The sequence below is a fragment of the Haplochromis burtoni genome, unplaced genomic scaffold (genome assembly GCF_018398535.1).
Source record: "Haplochromis burtoni strain Fernald_Lab_line unplaced genomic scaffold, NCSU_Asbu1 Contig_8, whole genome shotgun sequence".
Taxonomy (NCBI): domain Eukaryota; kingdom Metazoa; phylum Chordata; class Actinopteri; order Cichliformes; family Cichlidae; genus Haplochromis; species Haplochromis burtoni.
The window spans coordinates 4,339,687-4,357,460 of NW_024582369.1; the positions used below are offsets into that span (position 1 = coordinate 4,339,687).

At 38.6% G+C, this 17,774-nt stretch overlaps 2 protein-coding genes across 5 annotated transcripts in view; one reads left to right on the plus strand and one right to left on the minus strand.

Annotated features, from left to right (window-relative positions):
- Positions 1 to 9,690, minus strand: part of nbas (NBAS subunit of NRZ tethering complex) — a 175,070-nt gene extending 165,380 nt beyond the window's left edge. For all 4 annotated transcript variants that reach the window (XM_005914315.3, XM_042226834.1, XM_005914316.3 and 1 more), the window contains exons 1-6: positions 9,495 to 9,690; positions 9,031 to 9,082; positions 6,487 to 6,523; positions 3,978 to 4,055; positions 3,277 to 3,324; positions 2,200 to 2,243 (exon numbers count right to left, since the gene is read on the minus strand). In XM_005914315.3, coding sequence (XP_005914377.1) covers positions 2,200 to 2,243; positions 3,277 to 3,324; positions 3,978 to 4,055; positions 6,487 to 6,523; positions 9,031 to 9,082; positions 9,495 to 9,587 — 352 coding nt within the window. In that variant the 5' untranslated portion in view covers positions 9,588 to 9,690. The remainder of the gene's footprint in view (positions 1 to 2,199; positions 2,244 to 3,276; positions 3,325 to 3,977; positions 4,056 to 6,486; positions 6,524 to 9,030; positions 9,083 to 9,494) is intronic.
- A 71-nt stretch (positions 9,691 to 9,761) lies between these two features.
- ddx1 (DEAD (Asp-Glu-Ala-Asp) box helicase 1) lies at positions 9,762 to 16,926 on the plus strand. Its single transcript, XM_005914317.3, has 26 exons — positions 9,762 to 9,897; positions 10,019 to 10,070; positions 10,169 to 10,232; positions 10,318 to 10,347; positions 10,473 to 10,569; positions 10,721 to 10,768; positions 10,880 to 10,963; positions 11,085 to 11,168; positions 11,285 to 11,361; positions 11,456 to 11,528; positions 11,634 to 11,710; positions 11,797 to 11,911; positions 12,058 to 12,196; positions 12,395 to 12,455; positions 12,608 to 12,706; positions 12,834 to 12,923; positions 13,041 to 13,229; positions 13,428 to 13,479; positions 13,659 to 13,805; positions 13,948 to 14,039; positions 14,448 to 14,520; positions 14,644 to 14,716; positions 15,596 to 15,638; positions 15,723 to 15,818; positions 16,112 to 16,232; positions 16,423 to 16,926. The coding sequence occupies exons 1-26, from the start codon at positions 9,882 to 9,884 to the stop codon at positions 16,551 to 16,553; spliced, it is 2,223 nt and encodes a 740-aa protein (XP_005914379.1). The 5' UTR covers positions 9,762 to 9,881; the 3' UTR covers positions 16,554 to 16,926.
- The last annotated feature ends 848 nt before the right edge of the window (positions 16,927 to 17,774 follow it).

Consider the following 17,774-nt stretch of genomic DNA (forward strand, 5'->3'; position numbering starts at 1 on the left):
TCAGTAGCTTATCAGATCAAAATTATTACACTTATGTAGGAAACTGTGTTGAGTAAGGTAATTATGAACCAAGTGGTCCATTAGTGCTGGGGGGTGGATTATATCTGGATTTGTTACACAACACCATAAACACTGTAGGCTTAAATAAACAAAAACAACAAAAAATAAACAAACCATAAATATAAAACATCTAAATTTGTCCAACTGCATTAGAAGACACTTCAGCATTATATGTTTTAAACGTCTGAGCTCACAGAAAGTTGGGGCTTACCTATGTTCAGATACGGCAATAAAACTAACACAGCACACAATTTCATCGTCTAATTAAGACTAACTGTTTTTATCTGTCACAACAAGGCTGCGTTTAATGAGCGATCATGTAGACACCGAGGTGATTATCCCGGATGCTGTTCACGTGTCTTTCACACAGTCTCACACACACTCCAAGCTCAGAGCAGACGTTAAGAAGCACAACAAATATTGTACATAACATAATGTTCAATTTACATACAGTGAATTTAGAACTACAGCTTAAGAGTCAACCTCAATCACAGAGTGGACTTTTGATAGCTGCAGATGGAAAGATGCCACACGAAGCAGCTCCGATTCCTTTGTTTCCCAGCTTTCATTCACAGCAGATTCATAACAGCGGTTTACTCTGCAGTGATCCACAGACGCCAGTGAATCGACACCGTTCAACGTCATCACAGTACTCTAATTTATGCATCTAGAAGATCTGACAATATGCCCTGAAGGATTGTGTGGGATCATTTGTAGAAACAAGTCTCCAAATTAAGGACTGCTGATCCAAATACATAATTTCTTCTAATTATTCAGGGGATGTAAATCAGCTTTAATACCTACAGCGTTTACAGTTATTGCTTTTAACATCAATTTGATTTTATGAGGTTTTGTATACACATGCTACAGTTCTAAATAAATAAAAACACTGTAAATACACAATGCTTATTATTTAGCTACACTGGTTGTATTCTACTAGTGTAATGCCTGCTGTCAGAGGCATACTGACATCAGAGGTGGATGCCACAGTAGCTATTTGGTGGATTCCTAATCCTAAAACAGTATAGCTAGGATATTTAATATGTCCAGTAACTTAATGTGAAACCAACAGTATGTTCAGGGTCATTGGGAGGCTGGAGCGTATCCCAGCTATCATGGGGTGGCAGACTGGACAGGTTGTCAGTCAGCTGCAAGGCTTGTGATGTGTATACCATTTCTAATACACAATCGGAATCCTGAGTATTTGTGCAATAACAATTCTTGCAAGTTTGCCTTTCTACAAGACTAGAGTGTATTTTAACTCAAACAAAGTGCAGACTTTCAGCTTTAACTGAAGGAGGATTACTAAAATATTGCATTAACTGAATTACAGCCAGCAGTTTGATGTCCAGGTGAGGCCTGTTCCCTTGTTATGCTATGAAATATTAAGCAAATAAAAAGTCTGGAGTTGATTCAAGATTTTTTTATGCTTTGCTCAGATTCAGGCAAATGTGTTCACTTATTAAACTTGTATTTCATAGCTGTTCAACTCTCAACATGAGGTCCAATGGGATGTTGATGCAAATTAAGGATGCCATTATTAAGCTGGAAACACAAAATAAACCTACATTATTAAAAACTAGCACCAAAAGGGCTCATAAACCACAAAAGAACCAAAGCAGATGTTCACCAACTCTTTCCTTCTGGCATTTATTATGACCAAGAGATAAAAAATTTAAGAAAAGAAGAGATAGGAGAGTGTTGATGGTGCATAGTTTATCCACCAGAGACCTTAAAAATGTTTTCTATTTCTGAGTTAGTCACCTGCGCTCAGACTAACAGAACAATAAATACAAAATTAAACAACAATAAAGCAACGGAAGGTTGGATTTTTGGGTTCTAGACTTTAAGGCATTAACACAGTAAAATTGCAATTTTTTCTATTCATATACGTGTAACTAGAGTAGTTCATTACATGGTATATGAAAACACACACACAAACCAGATATCTCTTAAATAAACTCAAAGCATCTGACATACCACATAAAGGAGTACAAGGGCACACACACTGTACTCTACAACATTAACCCCCACATTTATAAAACAAACGGAGTGCTTAGTGAAGTGAGTTATGGCGATTTAATCGTCATTTACCAGGAACAAGAATGTGACTGATAATACACAGGGACAAGGTCTTACCCTGGCACTTCCCAATGAGTGAGCCAAAGTCATCTCTCACAGACCTGAGGAGGAAACGTGCACACACAGAAAAAAAAAAGTAAGGAGAGGTGGTATTGCACAGTGAGACATTGATACACTTCTTATACGAACTGGTATAAGTTGGGTTGTAACAGCCACTGACGGCCTGCCAACTAAAGTAGCTCAATAGATCAAGCAGACAAGTGGGGGTAGGCAGTGTTTCGACAGACTCTTAAAGGAGCTCAGGGGATAAGGCCTTGAGCTGACTTAACACCCACTCACACAACTCAATTCATGCCATGAAGCGCAGCTATAAAACGTTGTGATTAAACAACAACAGTGTGAAAAAAGGACAAAAGAGTAGCCCACACTATCAAGCAGAGGCAAAAGTGAAGAGACCTGACTGCTCTTGATCATAAAAGGTCAACTACATTTAAATTTGAGCATACTGAGAAACAGAAACATTCAGCTTTTTCATATTGCTCCATGTATGAAACCGCCTTCCAGTTACACAAAGGGTCACGTGGAGCAAACGCTTTACAACGAGTGTACGATTAGTCTCCAGAGAGTAAGGCATCCTAATATATCTAGTTCACGGCTATAGATTTTCATTTTGAAATTTTGCTCATTTTAAAGCACTACATTATGTCAGTGAAGCACACTGCTGACTGAGTGCATTTTTTCTGCGCACAGGGAAATTGGATTTATGTCAGGAAATAATTACAAGCACTGAAAAAGAACACACAGATATTCATGCGTGTGTATGTTTTGATCGCTTTCCTTATACACCCACAAATGAAAAGGGAAGCATTGGTGTTTCCATTGTTAGCTTGATTTTTTTCAGATGGGTGCTACGAAAGTACACTAAACTGATTCAAATATTTTCCTGTGATGGATTACACTCTGTACTGATGCTCGAAACACAGTTTTCATCTTTTAAATGCAAGCTGACATTGGACTTCTTTGTTAAAGCGAGATGTGATAAATCACCCCCTTAATTAAGACTATCACTCACACACACACACAAACACACACACACACACAGCCTCAAAGAGAGAGACAGAGTTCAGTAATTACCTAATTTCCACACACTGATCTTGAACCACTGCCAACAGTTTGCCATTGCTGTGGAGTAAAACAAGAGAATGGGTCAGGAATCACTGAAAAAAAAAATCAAAGAGAACAGAAGAAAAGCAGAAGAGCAAAGAAAGAAAGACATAAATAGATGGTATTGTCTATAATATAAATCAAAATTAGATGAAGACCCTCAAGAGTGAAAAGATTATGTGTGGGATATTGTGTGTGTGTGTGTGGGGGGGTGGGGGGTGGGGGGGGGCGTGCGAGTGCGAGGAGGGGGAGGGGGGGGTGTTTGAATGATAAAGATGGGAATAAATGTCCAGGTTGGACTGCTGAAAGAGAGAAGGAACAGTAACAATCGGGAGCATTAAGCGTAGCAAAAAGAGTTTCAGAGGAAATGAAATGAGAGAGAAAAGATATAGGGGCAGATGGAAATCAGCCACATCAAACTAATGGACATCTGCAGCATCTTTGACCACGCTTCTCACTGTCTCGGATGGTGGAATCGATAGTCAATTAAAAACTGCCTTTCTACTTGGTTTGTCTGTTGTAATGAGTGCAATTAAATGATTGGCTGAGGGGACAGGCAAGGGGAGAGAGAGAAAGACTTAGTGTGTGTCAGCAACAAAGTAGCTCACATTCAGGTATTGATTACAGAGACGGAGCATGTCTGTAAGTGAGCGTGTGTGTTTTTGTTGCACCTTGCAAGCACCAGCTGCCAGTTGATCTGCTTGTTTGCCAGGCGGACAAGACCGAGAGGCAGGGACGAGCTTGAGGGGCTGAGAAACACAAGGTCAAATAAACGAGACGAAGAAAACAAATTATAACAGGTTAACCATTAATCAGTAGGTACATTAACAGAGTACTATACCTAAAAGGTGTAGTGCATACAAATTATATTACAAGTGATTTTATATAGGTTTTATATAATTTGTTGGATGTAACTACATTATGTTATTTTATTAAAATCAAGTCAACTCAAATCAAAGTCACTCATTTTAAAAATGAGTGACTTGGATTTGCTGATTTTGATTTCCTTTCCAAGAACTATAACTGTCAGGATATTCATCGATCAATTTTCTTCCCTACCAAAACAAAGGCAGGTGCAACAGATTTACTGTATATAATAAAACAAATGTCAGTTACGTGCATCCATTATGTTAATAACGTCAGACAATAACACCATATCAATGTCTTTCTCTTTTTCACTCAACTCCACAACTTTCCTGCTTTGATATGTTGCTCATACTGAGGCTGCTGGATTATGGTTGGCTTGGAGCTCTGGACAGCTTTAGCTTTACCTACTTTGCCTTTGTTAAAGTCTTTAAAATGTTCATATTCAGCTGGATGAGAGTGATTTAAATTATATATTATGAACATTTTCATAATCGTCCTGGCCACAGTTTACTTTGTCTTCACTCACAGTGAGGAGCTTTCTTGATAATGCTACAGTTTTAAACTGGTCCTTTGTATAGACACAACAACGGTTAGTCCCTTTAGTTAGGAGCCTTTTCTATGCTTGAATGACTCAAAGGTCAGCGTTAAGTGACTTAACAAATGCAAAAAGATCACTATGAAATCAAACAGGTACAATGACTGGAAAGAATATTTTGTATTGTGGGTGGGTATTGGGGGGGTTCATTCATAATTTATATAGATTTTTTTTTCCTGTCTGTACAGCCTCGTTTTTGAATACAGTAGTTAGCAACATTAGCCACAGCACGTATGTTTTCTACAATATTTAAACACAAATATAAATATGTGTAAAAGTGTTTTCGGCTGAACACGTTCCCCCATTCAACAAATGCAAATAGCACAGCATGTGGACAACAGCCTCATTCTATCAAACACAATTGCTAATACGTTCTCATCCACAGAAAGAGAAGGGGAACTGGGACATAAACATGGCTGGAGGAGTTCTTAAATATTTAATAAGGTTATTGATGTTGCCAGCGAACCACCCGCTGAGAGGATAAGCAGGCCTTGGTGCTAGAGAATTACAGAATCTACCGCAGGAAAAATCGTTGCGTGCGTGTGTTAGCGCGATATATTGGGAGAGTGTGAGAAGAATATTTTCAGACTGCTGTAACATTTACCTACAAAACATGTGGGTCAATATGAAGCTACTTTTGGCTGCTCTCTTTTCACAACAGTGGGTAAATTAGTTGGCCAAGTTGTGGGCCAAATTTGAGGCTTTCCCAGACTGATTCTGGACCCCAGGCCTTATGTTTGACACCCCTGACCTAAGCCAATGACTGACTTGTGTTATGGGTTGCAGTAAGCTGTCATCTTAGTTAGCAATATAATGTACTATAGCACTATAAATATATATTCAAGATACACGCCTAAAAGGAAAAAAAAAAGCATTTTTATTGCCTTTTATAATTAAACATTTAAGACGGTATAGCATATATGCATGGGCAGCATTTTTTCAGAGGGACATACTGATTAAAACAGTATGCAAAAAGTCCACATTTTGAACATCTCATTTGAAACATGATGTACATTGTAACAAATTCTGATAAATTTGATATTTTTTAAAGACATAGCAGACAAGAAAGGGGCCTTATTTCAAATACCAAGAACTTTCTGTTTGAAATGTTTTGATTTTATGTCAATATAATGTTAACGGCTGTATCGTCATTTAGCTTTACTATGTTATTATTAATTATTTAAAAATCACAATAATTATTAATATAATTTATTTTTCACCTATAATAAAACTAAAATTATGATATTTTTTAATCTGCATTGCCAAGTTACATCTGTTGATCTACAATGTCTCAAAGTAAAAGAGTTGACACTATTCCTTTTACAGTTCAGTAGCACTGTTAGTGCTGCTGCTTATTGCGTCACTTAAAAAACAGCAATGAAGCGTGTTAATTTTTAGCGCATTTAATACTCAAATATTTTTTACCAAGACAGAAAAAAAATCAGAATAAAATTCTTGTCACTATGTACATCACATTACTAAAAGTCTTCCCGACACAAGATTTTCATAGCTAAAGCCAAAGAAAAACAATCACATTACTTCATCCATAAGGTTTGAGGTTGTTATCAAATATGTAATGCGTATCTGTAAAAATCGGATTAATATTAAGCACTAGGAGTCACAGCTTTATGCAGCATGTTTGTTGTTTACACTGGTGAAATAACAGCAAGTCATGCCTGGAGCAGACAGCAATCCTTTTTAAAATAATAATGACTTACCTGTACCACAAATAGTGAAGGATCAAGCGGAAAGGGCCTGTAAGAAATGTATGACAGGTAGTTATTAATAAATGTCTGATCACGTAAAGTTTGAGATGACACCACGGTGATTGGCCTCATCAGTGACAACGATGAGGCCGCCTACAGGGAGGAGGTGGATCGTCTGGCTGAGTGGTGCGACACAAACAACCTGCTGCTTAACACCGAGAAGACCAAGGAGCTCATCGTGGACTACAGGAGGAATGCTGACCCACATCCACCCATCCACATTAAGGGGACGGCTGTGGAGCGTGTGAGCAGCTTCAAGTTCCTGGGAGTCCACATCTCCGAGGATCTCACCTGGACGACCAACTGCTCCAAGCTGGTCAAGAAGGCTCACCAGCGCCTCTTCTTCTTGAGGACTCTGAGGAAGAACCACCTGTCCTCAGACATCCTGGTGAACTTCTATCGTGCACCATCGAGAGCATCCTGACCAACTGTATAACAGTCTGGTACGGGAACTGCTCTGCCTCGGACCGGAAGGCGTTGCAGAGGGTCGTGAAAACTGCCCAGCGCATCGCCGGAGCACCACTTCCTGCCATAAAAGACATCTACAGGAAGCGGTGTCTGAAAAGGGCTGGGAAAATCATCAAAGACCCCAGTCACCCATCACATGGACTCTTCACCCTCCTGCCCTCTGGGAGGCGCACAGGAGCCTCCGGACTAAGACCACCAGGTACCGGAACAGCTTCTTCCCCACAGCTGTCAGACTCCTGAACTCTGCCTCCTGACATCTGACCCACGTTAACACATGGACTGAACATACACACACCCACAATGGACAACTGTACCCTCAAACACACAATAATAACATGGATGAACCACCACTCACAACCACTAGCACTTTATATAGCCTCTGTAGAAATTATCTCACATTCTCACTTATCTTAACTGCACTACTGTATAGCTCTGTGTAAATAATCATTCTGTACATTCGATAATTTTTAACCCTACAACTGTTTACAACTTGCATAGTTCCCATTTCTGTATAACTGTATATCTCAGATTTCTGTAAAGTTATTTATTTCATATTCTGTATAGTTTTTCATATTTATATCCTGTTCATAGCCTGTACATAGCTTGTACTCACTACAGCCTGTACATACTTATAGTTATAGAATATTCACAACATACTTCATACCGTGTACATTATAACATACCATAATAGACCCATTTCTGTAATATACTCACATATCTATATTATTGCTAATATATATTGTAATATATCTATATCACTAAAGCACTTCTGGATGGATGCAAACTGCATTTCGTTGCCCTGTACCTGTGCAATGACAATAAAGTTGAATTCTATTCTATTCTATTCTTGAGTTTTTTCTCTTTGTTTCATTGTTACTGATTTTACTTGCTTATTGTTTTTTTAAACACACTTCTGGTGCAAACTATTGAGATCCTAGCACACGTGGCCATATGTTATCAGCCTTAAAATTTACACTAATGCTATCATATGCTTGTAATTTAAGACTCTGGGCCACAAGCACAGACTCAGCTTTACTTCACTCACATCCAAACTGAAGCAAGCGGTTTTCCTCTTTTATAAGGAGGCAACGCTAAAGGGACATGGCTCAAAATGAATGATGTTAAAAATGATGCCTTATCAATAAAATTTTGATGTTTATTAAACAGGGTTTTCTTAAGAATAGTGTTGTAGGCTAGAATTTTATTCTTTTTTATAGTATTCTGTTATTCCACCTTGACTACAATTGCAGAAATGTGACTGGCTTGTTTATTTGATTTTTTATTGACTATTTGGACCAATTTGGAGATTCAGATTACCATGTAGATTGTTTTTCTGGTGGGAGGAATCCTGAAAATCCTGGGGAAAAACTGATGTAAACATCAGAGAACTCCACACACAATCCTCAGTTGCACAGCTTAAAGTAACAGCTGAGATCTGGACAACACTAGTCTCAGTCTCAGAGATTAAGCCAAACAGGATCAATGTTTCTGGAAGCATTTACATTAGAATATGAAGAGAAACTGTCATCTATAACAGACTCTGGCATCATGTTGTGATATGATAAAATATGATATGATCTATCATATGATATGATATGATCATTTTTGAATGAGGAAAATAGACTTTCACAGATTTTGTTTAATTTGCAGTTTCAATAAATCACCACACCTGTTTTCCATTTTCCTAATGAAATATGAAAATAGATGAACTCAAGATGAACTCATGAATCAAGACTTTTGCACAGTACTGGATGCTGGATGGACTTTAATATCTCAGTAAGAAGATTGTATGCCTTCCAGCCTCTATGGTCTCCATACTGTATTCTGGTGTCATAAATAAAAGAACATCAAGCAAAATACATATAAAGATTGGCGTGGTGGACTGTTGGTAAGTTTATTGATCATTTTAGAATAGCTACAATCAATGTGAGAATGTAACTGCTTCGGGCAAGTGCTGTATATATGCAACATATGCATGCATGCATGCATGCATATTATCACACCATGGCAACGAAAATCAGAACTTACCTGTCACAGCTTTTGCAATTAGAGAGGTGCTGTACTCCTTGTTGCCTCGCAACTGCAATGTAAAATAGTAACAGATGAGCTGCGATTGCCATATTTTGATATTGATTTTCCAATTTCATTCTGGAGTTTTAATGAAACCTAGTGATAGGTCGTTTCTCTGACAGAGCAGATTTTTGATTTTAGATCATTATAAAAGCTGCAGGTAAATGAAAGGTATGCAGGACACTAGTGCTAAATGAGCACTCGCTGCTCTGCTGTGTGATGTATGACGTGCGACGGAAAGGTGAAACTTTGTTTATCAAGACAACCAACTGCAACTTATCATGTATTTGTGCTACGTGGCTCTGGGCGGCTGACCCCACGAAACTCAAGGCGGTTGTCTTTCGCTGGTCATTTCTACAGATAGCTGCTCACCACAAGAGCTACGGTGTGAATAAAAAACCGCAAAAGTGAAAGCTACCAACCTGAGTGTCCGTCTCTGGTGGCCATTCAGTAATAACCAGTAAATCGTATAAAATGTTTTCTTCTTCGCCCTCAATTAAGCTTTCTTCGGCCATGTTTACAGCTGTCAGAAATCTACGGCGACAAGCAGGGACAAATTATAAAGAAACGCGTTTGTAATTGAACTGTTGCTAACCGTCTATAAAAGCGGTTTTGTGATTTTATTTGGCTTATTATAAATGTTAATATTAGCTTTTGTATCTCAAGTCCACAAGCGACATTTTTTCTCAACCCCCCGCTTTGTTTTTACGAACTTGTTCACTATCCGGAACTAATTTTACTTGGCTGTTGAGGGGGAGCATTTGCTGACCGGCACATCCGGTTGCGTTGCACTTGTACTAGCAGCAGCAATGGCAGCGTTTGGTGGTAAGATTTTTACATTCCTACTTAATTTTGATGTTACGGTTTTAAATTGCTTACACATCAACTGTCGTTTTGAAGCTACGTAAGCCCACTCAACCATTTAATATGTGTTTTTATGTAACAGAAATGGGGGTAATGCCTGAAATCGCGCAGGCTGTGGAAGAGATGGACTGGCTGTGAGTCCAGCTACAAATTTGCAAAATCATGCATGCTGTTGTATGCTTACATTTTAATATTTGATATCAAACTGACTAAATGTATAATGGGTTTTCAGGTTGCCTACTGACATCCAGGCGGAGTCCATCCCCCTCATCCTTGGTGGAGGAGATGTGCTCATGGTAAGCTTGGTTCTCTGGACACATTTGGCTCACAGATATTTGCACTCTCCTGCGAGGCTGACATCTGACTTTTCTGTCTTCTAAGGCTGCGGAAACTGGCAGTGGCAAAACAGGAGTAAGTACTTAACAGCGACACAAACTTGGGAGAAATGCCTTCTTTTTTTTTCTTTGTATGTCTACACTGTATATATTTATTTTCACACTTACTGAGTCATGACAGTTTCCCATTGTCCTCCTCAGGCCTTCAGTATCCCTGTGATCCAGATTGTGTACGAGACCTTGAAGGATCAGGAGGAGGGCAAAAAGGGCAGAGCCTCTATTAAAACTGGAGGAGCCAGTGAGAATATTTAATCAGTTATTTGGTTTCAGGCTTCATGATTCATATCCCATCTTAAATGTGTGCATATAAATTAAGACTTTTAATGTTGGGTAGACAGTATAGAGTGTTCTGCAGGTGTTTGACCTGCTCTTCTTTTGTTTTGTCTCAGTTTTCAACAGCTGGCAGATGAATCCTTATGATCGCAGTACAGCCTTCGGTAGGAACAGATCATAAACATGCAATGTTTATGTAAATGTCACTTTCCAGCTTTTTGTTTTGATTTTTTAAACAACATCTGCTCATTGCCTTTTAATGTTTTTCTTCTTAGCAATTGGGTCAGATGGACTGTGCTGCCAGAGCAGGGAGTTCAAAGAGTGGCATGGCTGTCGCTCCACTAAAGGTGTCACCAAAGGTGTGTGTGATGTACACAAGTGCTTACGGAGTGATCAGAGAATCAAATAATCGTATGATGGATCAAGAAACATAAAAGTGTAAATTATTATCAGTCCTTATATGTTTGTTTTTCTGTTTAGGGAGGTACTGCTATGAGGTGACCTGCCATGACCAGGGCCTGTGCCGGGTGGGTTGGTCTACCAGTCAGGCGGCTCTGGACCTGGGTATTCTTTTCTACCATCTACAGTATTAATGCAGCAGAAAATGCTCCACTTTAAACAATTTATTTCACCAGGGCACTACTGTAATTTAACATCAGACTCTTTGTTTTTCTTTCTAGGAACTGATAAATATGGGTTTGGTTTTGGTGGGACTGGAAAGAAATCCAACAACAAGCAGTTTGACAGCTATGGGGAGGTAACAGATAATGAAAGATCATATTATTTACACGTTTAAAGAAATTTGGGAATGATTTTTTTAAATGGGTTCTCTTTGCTATTTTTTTTTTTAGGAGTTTACCATGCATGACACTATTGGATGCTACCTGGATCTAGAAAAGAGCCAAATTTCATTCTCTAAAAATGGTATGGTCCCAGTTTTTCTATTATAAAAAATAAATAACCTATTCAAAGTTGTTAGAAATAGAGAAATAACTCATAATTGGTTTATGTTGTGTTTTTTTTCATCAGGTAACGACCTGGGTGTGGCTTTTGAAATCCCTCAAAATCTGAAGAATCAAGCTTTCTTTGCTTCCTGTGTGCTCAAGGTATCGACGGATATGACAACACAGTGATGGCAGAGAACATATAAAACTGATGCCTGACTGACACCATCATCTTTTCTGTTTTACAGAATGCAGAGCTAAAGTTTAACTTTGGAGGAGAAGACTTTAAACATCCCCCTAAGAGTGGATTTGTTGCCCTGGACCAGGCACCAGAGGGTCATGCTGTCAAATCTTCTCAGACAGGTGTGTGCTTTCAACCTCATTTCAGGCACTTAAGACAAGATTGTTCCTTTTACGGTATATGCCTTCTTTCACTCACTGGTGTTAAAACAAGGTACATTTTCAAATTTGAGTATGCCAAGTACAATATTTCTTCTGTGATTGTGCAGGCAGTGCCAACGTGAGTCAGGTGAAAACCTCCTCAAATTCACCCAAAGCCCTGATCATTGAGCCGTCTAAAGAACTGGCTGAACAAACCCTCAACAATGTCACGCAGTTTAAGAAATATGTGGATAATCCCAAACTCAGGTATGACACCATGGAGGTGGTATCGACACTGAGTGACACAAACTAAAAAAAACCTCGACTTAAAAAAAGAAATAAAAATGCATTTGTAGTAACAATCCAGATTATTCTGTCATCCCTTTAAAAACATCATTTGCCTGCGTTTTTACACCACCAGATGGAGCCGTGCTATTTTGGTAATTTGTCAGTCTGTCATTGCAGGGAGCTGCTGGTGATTGGTGGTGTGGCTGCCAAAGACCAGCTGGCTGCTCTGGAACAGGGGGTATGTGACACGTACAGTTACGCCTACTCCCATCCCCAAAAAAACAAAAAACGTTGACTTAGCTTTAATTACTGTAAATCAAATTGTTGAAATATGTTTTTTAATTGGATGTCATTTTTCCTCTTTTTTTCCTGGTGTCATCTTATAATTAGATTGACATTGTGGTGGGAACACCTGGTAGATTGGATGACCTCATTTCCACTGGGAAACTGAGTTTGTCCGAAGTCCGCTTTCTGGTGCTGGATGAGTGTGTATGTGAATTCTTTTTGTTTTTTTTATAGATTACACATATGTTTTGTTTTGGGGTTTTTTATGGTTGATATATATATAATATAGCATAAAATCCCTTAACTATTTTGTGTCTTTTGTGTATCTCAGGACGGCCTCCTGTCAGCAGGTTATACGGACTTCATCAACAGGATCCATAATCAAATCCCCCAGGTCACCTCTGATGGCAAGAGACTGCAGGTAATGCTGAGCATAAATTACATGTGTGAAATTAAACCTGTGTACTATGATAGATGTTGTAGTAGAAGGATGTTTGCTGGCATTAGTAGTTTAGGTGACGTTCTCTTTATTTTCCAGGTCATTGTATGCTCAGCGACACTGCATTCATTCGATGTGAAGAAGTTATCTGAACGCATCATGCACTTTCCCACCTGGGTGGATCTGAAGGGGGAGGACTCTGTTCCGGAGACTGTCCACCACGTAGTGGTGCCCGTCAATCCGAAGAGCGACCATCTGTGGGAGCGCCTCGGCAAGAACCACATCCGGGTGAGTTCCTCGTGCTCGGGGAAGGAAACTGAATAAACAGAAAAGTACTGAAACATCAAGTTAAGCAATTCGGCTGTGTTTCAGACTTGGGTGGAGGAATAATCACCTTTTTATTCTACACTATGTATGTTGTTATCATGTCTTTGTCTTAGTTTAGAGTTGTGGTGATTTAGCTGTTTCCTCTGTTTCTCTGGGTAGACTGATGAAGTTCATTCAAATGATAACACCAGACCAGGAGTCAATACTGCAGGTAGGTGCAGTTGGGCAGCAAAGTTCAGACCACTCGTCTTCATCACCCTGATAGAAAGTGTAAAATATCATTATTGTCCATTCACTCCAGTCAGTATACACATCACATAAACAACACAGATAACACTTACCTTAATATGAACTTCAGTAAAGGTGTGTGTGTGTCTTTTTGTGAGTCAGAAATGTGGTCAGAGGCCATCAAGATCCTGAAGGGCGAGTACACAGTGAGAGCCATTAAAGAACACAAAATGGACCAGGCTATAATCTTCTGTCGTACCAAAATTGACTGTGACAACATGGAGCAGTACTTCATTCAGCAAGGAGGAGGTAGGCTGTGTTGGAACAATTTAGATGTTTTTGTTTGAGCCACTACATAAGTTTAGAAAGTGAAAAAAGACACAGCTAAATATGAATACTTGGTCTTTTTCCCCCAGTTACAAATGGCTGAGTTCATGTGTGTCTTCTTCAGGTCCAAATAGCAAAGGTCACCAGTTGTCCTGTGTTTGCCTCCATGGCGATCGTAAGCCTAATGAGCGGAAAAATAACCTGGAGCGCTTCAAGGTAAAATAACAAACAAAGCAAAAATCATAACCTGCTTATGCTGTTTAACCTCCTAAGACCTGAACTCTTCCACGGCATGCATTTTTAATTTCTCTTTGATATTTGGGCATATTGGGGCCCAATGAATGTTAAAAACAAAGAATTACCAGATTTTTTGTTTTACCTTATTTTGGTTGTTAAGAAAAATAAGAGCCACATATGAGGATATTTGTTTAATTCGTTTAAAATTTTGATAGAACAGTAGCAGTATAAAGTCCTCGTAAGTGGATATCAGGCTCTTGTAGAGCAAAATTGATTATTTTGGTCTAAATAACCCAAAATGTGATGTCCACATATGTGGACGTCAGGTCCTAGGAGGTTAACAAAGTGCAACCAGTCAGTGTTTTTGAGGATTGTTTGTGTTCTCAGAGAAAAGAAGTGAGGCTGTTGATCTGCACTGATGTAGCTGCCAGAGGAATTGACATCCACGGAGTTCCTTATGGTATATGGATGCTTGCTAGAAAATTATATTACTTTACAAATAAAAATTTTATATTCAGTGAACATTACAGAAGAGTTGCTATATATTTCTTTATATATTTATGTTAATGGTTTCTTCCTCCAGTGATTAACGTGACTCTGCCAGATGAGAAGCAGAACTATGTCCATCGTATCGGCAGAGTGGGAAGAGCTGAAAGGTACCTACTGAATTTATTTTGTTATAACTTAACTTATTTATTCATTTTAATATTCATAAGTTTGTGTGAAAGATTATGTTGTATTGGTTAAATATATGTATAAATGTATTTATTATTTACTTGCTGTTAATCAGGAAATTCAAACTGCAGTTCCACCAGTAAAAATCTTCCATAATTCAGGCCAATTACAGTCTAGATTTTAAAGGGCAAAACAAACATGCATTTAATTCAACTCAATCCAGTTTTATTGGCATTACACCAGTTCATCATTTATGTAACGCCAAATCACAATAACAGCCACCTCAAGTTGCTTTATATTCTAAGGTAAAACCCCACAATATTATAACGAAAGAAAGGAACCCCAAGAATCAGATGATCGCCTGTGACCAAGCACCAACAGGAAGAAACCTCCATAGAAGGACAGTCATCCCTGTATGTACTACAATAGCTGAAAGAAGGGGGGAAAAAAACAAGGTTAGAATTTATCATTCTAGCAAGTCGCCACTTTCAAAACAAAAAGACAGAGTTCTTGTTTAAACAACGATAAACGTAGGATACTATCACTCTAGTCGGCTGCCCCTTATGAAGGTGAAAGCATTAACGAAATGGAACGCAGTTCCTAAATAAGTAGGAGTAATCAGTCAAAGTCAATCTGGAAGTAGATGACAAAGGCAAAGTCATCTACTTCCTTTCTTTCTTCTTCCTTTTGTCGTCTTCTTCTCTTCCATCTGTTCCTTTTAAAGGTCACAAGAGCAGATCATCTGCATCATCATTGCCACCTCAAACTTTCACATGGCGTGCCTGAGTGACGACAAACTATAAATTATAATGTAATCTCTACGTAGCATTGATGTTGTGTAATTTCTTTTCGACTTACAGAATGGGATTGGCTATCTCCTTAGTTGCTATGGAGAAAGAGAAGGTAAGGTGGAGTATAGGTGTCTGTTTAGTCCATATAAGTTTGAATTTTGTATGTGATTTTAAGTACACTTTTCTACCTGTGCAGGTGTGGTACCATGTTTGCCCGAACCGAGGCAGAGGTTGCTACAACACACGACTGAAGGAGGATGGAGGATGCACCATCTGGTATAATGAAAAAGAGGTGAATAAAGATGCACACAAAACTAGTCTGGTTGATACAGCAGCTCCAATTTACTGTTTGAAATACAAACATGTGTGATACAGCAGTTCTTTTGAAAGGACTGTATAAGCAGCACATGCATTCATAATCACTCTTAGGTTTGGGGTGTGCCAGGTTAATAATCCAATACATTCACCTTTAAAACCAGTTGGGAAGTAAAGTTACACACAACATACTTTCACTCACGCATCCTCATCATGCACTTTAAACTCTGCTTGTGTCATTTCTTTTTCCCCTTTTTCCTCTGATCACAGCTCCTTTCAGAAATCGAGGAACATTTAAAGTGCACCATCACCCAGTGTGAGCCAGACATCAAAGTACCCGTGGATGAGTTTGATGGAAAGGTGACCTATGGGCAGCGCAGAGCGATGGGAGGTATGTGTGACAAAAAGGAAGGATAACATGTCTGCACAAGACTATGGGAATGGTTGCATATGCACATTAAAGTATATCTGTTGTTTGGAAGGATTATAATGAGCATTAAAGGATCATGAGGCAGGTTGTAGTATTTATTATGTCTGCTCGTGTGTTGAGCTTGACCAGGAAACCTGTCGTCTTTGTCTAGGTGGTAACTACAAGGGTCACGTAGATGTTCTGGCCCCAACCGTCCAGGAGCTGGCAAGCCTGGAGAGAGAAGCCCAAACATCCTTTCTTCACCTGGGTTATCTACCCAACCAGCTATTCAGAGCTTTCTGAACCTAACTCCAGCTAGCAGAATAGCACTACATGCCAATCATGTACAATGGGGAAACAAAAACAAAACTGATTTTTAATTTACATGAGTTATAAACTAAAAGGTGTCGGGATTTCCAGAATTTCAGCATTGAATGGCAAAGGACTATTTTTTGTTTTGCATTTAGCGCCAAGGCCTGTTGAGACGGCTGGCACAATGATTTCGACGTCACTTCCTGCTACACTTGAATTGAAAACCGTATATGCTGTATACTTAATTCTGATTGGTTGGTTTGGTTTATATGGCTGAGTGAATCATTTAAGACATTTATATAGTAAAACTTCACTGAAAGTGACTTTGTTTTCTTTTCTCCATTAAACGTTAGTGGCGTTCTCAGCTTGGATTTGGTTTCTTACATTTAATCGTCAGCAAAGAAAGACAAACCTGTATTTGTTATAAGCTTTTCTGTGCATTTAGTTTGTGTTTGTGTCCAGTAATTTCAGTTTGAAGAAATTTTTAAGAAGCAGTGGGGAGATGTTTGGAAAGAGAAACATGCAGTAGATTAAATAAAAGGTACCTATGTTATTATTAAAAAAAATAACTCTGGTTTGAGAAGTCATATTTTAAATTTGGCAATCACAAGGTGTCCATTACCCTAAAGCATACTTATAATAAAAGAATGAAGGCCATTCTGCTTAAATACAGTGTGAGAGGTGATACAGAGGCTAATAACTCATAAGAAAGGGGTTTAATGAGGTCGTGAAAGAGAAAATAGAAAGTAGCCATTTCCTCACAGCCATTCATTTAATGAGATTGCTTTTTTTCTGCCCACATTACCTGCAGCCCACTGGAAGAATGCACTAAAAGACATTTCTGCATTGGTACTTAAAGAAAAAGGGGAAAAATAATTTTTAAGATTGAATTTTTAAATTTACGATAATGTTTTTTCTGAGTTATTCATCCCAGGAGTTCAAATATTTATTTATTTCCACTTGAGCCTTTAAAAGTGAAGCATTCCTTGAATGAAATAATGCTCTTTTCTGAGTTTTCACTCAGTTTTACCACCTTTCCCCAGTCCCTTATTTTTATTAATCTTCACTGGCCCTAAGGCACCTTTGTACATGAACTGTTTGAAGCATTGACTACAGGAAATTGTATTTTATATATTTATTTATATTTTATATGCTTTATAGTCAAATAACCTTTTCTATAGCTTATGTGTAACATTATTGCAATAGCAAAGC